At 35.1% G+C, this 2,679-nt stretch overlaps 1 protein-coding gene across 1 annotated transcript; it reads right to left on the bottom strand.

Annotated features, from left to right (window-relative positions):
* Nucleotides 1-1,357: 1,357 nt before the first annotated feature.
* On the bottom strand, nucleotides 1,358-2,317 carry LOC116476247 (olfactory receptor 52Z1P). Its single transcript, XM_032165920.2, has one exon. The coding sequence runs from the start codon at nucleotides 2,315-2,317 to the stop codon at nucleotides 1,358-1,360; it is 960 nt and encodes a 319-aa protein (XP_032021811.1).
* Nucleotides 2,318-2,679: the final 362 nt, after the last annotated feature.

Here is a 2,679-nt window from a genome sequence, read left to right as displayed (position 1 = left end):
ATTTTGAAGATAATTCAAAATAGTACTTAAATGTTTAGTGTAGTACTAGCAGAAACAAATTAATTCGATTTTTTTAGAATGTTTTATGTATTCTCCCTTCCCAATAATGGAAATACTGTAGGAAGTCCATTTCTAACTTTCTTATTCTTTGGTGCACAAACGTGTATGTGTGTGTGTGTGTGCATGCATATATATATATGTGTGTGTGTACATACACATGTATGAAGGTACATCCACATATAAATGTAGATAAATTCGTGTGTGTATATGTAAATGTAAGTGTTAATACATGTATAAATTTCTCTAAAAATCAGAGAAAAAGCTAAGCATAAGCCAAGCATGAATAGATTGCAAGTGTTTAAGATAGTACCTCAAATTTCTCCAAGTTTTTTTTTTGTCTTTCTTTAGGTGTAAATAAGGTCATTTTTAAAACATTCTCATGGCATTGTTCTAGGCTTTTAAGAAGGAGAGATTGTAAAAATTTGTATTGATGTGACAGGATTAAGGTATAGTCTGTAGATAATATCATAGGTAATTACTTTTGCTGTGATTACATTCTTTTGTATTTAAGTTTCTTGGAAAATATTCTCCTTAATCCTCTTTAGCTTTTTAAAAAATGTTTATTTTAAAAATTTATCACCCAGGTATAGAAATTTTCAATCATTTTACTTCTTCAGTGATGTTTCTGTTGATGCCATGATGCTCTATTTATGACTTGGGTCTAAAATCTCCACTATAGGGGGAAAATATGTATCAGCTTTTACATCATCCAGGTAATCTCATATTTGTTAATTTATTATTGGTTATTATTTGCTTTAATTCACTATTATTCACTCATTGAATACATATGTATTATGTGTCTATTCCATACAATAGACTTTGTGAGATGTCAGTGAGTTAGAAAATATTTTAGGGATAACATTTTAACTTAAGTAACAGGTGTTGACAAAAATATCTATAATATTATGGCTTCATGTTATTGGTTCAAGTCTCTGCAGAGTACAGAGAGAGTGTTGTACATTTCAGCAGAATTTCATACTGACTATAAAAAGCCCAGTGACTGACTCAAAACCCCATTTCCTAGCTCTACGTAGGAAAAGTCAATCTGGATTAAACCCTAAAATATATTTCTCTTTTCTCAATTAGCTTTATGTATTTTTAAGTTAAAATTCATGAAAATAGTATTTCTGAAAAAATGGAGAATTTCATTATTTTGAAGTATTTTTTTCAAAATCTTTGATCTTTGAGTGCCTTAGCAAAATTCCGTGGACATTTTGATAGACACCATCCTTTTAAGTGTGTTTGAGGATTTCTATGGACTGTATTTATTCTATTCCCTAAAACAGACTTTTTAATCTTAACAGCATACACTGATAGGAGAGAAAAGCAAAATCACTCGATCTTTAATTTGTTTGGTCTTCACCCCATAAATGATGGGGTTTAGCATAGGGGGCACCAACACATAAAAATTGGCCACTAGGATGTGAATGTGGTGAGGGATGGTTTTACCTCCAAAGCGATGGGCAAGAAATGAAAAGAATGCTGGGGTATAGAACATAAGTATGACACAGATATGAGAGCCGCACGTACTAAGGGCCTTGAATCTGGCAGCCCAGGAAGGTATCTGAAACACTATGTGAAGGATCATTGTGTAGGATATAATGATAAGCACTATATCCAGTCCTGTAGAGAGTAGGGCCACAGTGAGGCCATAAATGATGTTGACATTGATATTGCCACATGCCAATCTGGCAATGCCCATGTGCTCACAGTAGGAATGAGGAATGATGTTTCTCCCACAATATGTAAGTCGGTATACCAGGAAGATGAACGGACAGCAGATGAAAAAGCTCCTGACCACAGCTGCTGTGCCAATCTTCCTGACAGCTGATGAGGTTAAAATGGTGGTGTATCTCAGTGGGTAACAGATGGCCACATAGCGGTCAAATGCCATTGCCAGGAGAATAGCAGATTCTGCCACAAAGATGAAATGTATGAAGAACATCTGAGACACACAACTACCAAAGGATATATCCATGGAGTGGAACCAGAGGATAGCCAGCATCTTAGGGGCTGCAGCAGTGGCAAGCAGGAAGTCGGCTGAGGACAGCATGGATAGGAAGAGATACATGGGCTCATGGAGACTGTGCTCAGTCATGATCAGGAAGATCAAGAAGATATTGCCTGCAACAGCCACAATGTACATAAAAGAAAAAGGGATGGAGATCCAGGTATGCAAGCCTTCCAGCCCTGGGATTCCCATCAGGACATACCACACATCCTGGGGATTAGTGTGATTGCAAAAGAAAGGAGCCATATGTACAGTTTATTCCAGGCCTAGTGCCATTAATGAAAGACTACAAGGTTGAGGATTTAGAAGCACCACCTTAGGCTGAATGAGGTCTCATCAGATTTTTTTTCTTTCCAATGTTTTCTTCTCTGGGAAAGGAGAGTAAAATGGGTTAATAAACCTAATATTTAAGTCCTACCAAATAATTAATTTTTTGTACCTTAAAAAATTAGACATTATTTAATAACTGCTTAATATGTGTCATACTACTTTACAAATATTAACTTATTAAATCTTCACAATAACCTATTGAAAAGCCCTTTAAATAACCATTATATAAATACTATTATTTCTACAGATGTAAAAAAAACCCACAGACTTTCAGCCTC

The sequence above is a fragment of the Hylobates moloch genome, unplaced genomic scaffold, assembly GCF_009828535.3.
Source record: "Hylobates moloch isolate HMO894 unplaced genomic scaffold, HMol_V3 SCAFFOLD_11, whole genome shotgun sequence".
NCBI classification, from domain to species: Eukaryota; Metazoa; Chordata; class Mammalia; order Primates; family Hylobatidae; genus Hylobates; species Hylobates moloch.
This window is presented reverse-complemented; position numbering and strand designations above follow the sequence as displayed.

What these genes read in the sequence shown, in the direction of transcription:
- LOC116476247 (XM_032165920.2), bottom strand. Translation starts at nt 2,317, where the DNA reads ATGGCTCCTTTCTTTTGCAATCACACTAATCCCCAGGATGTGTGGTAT.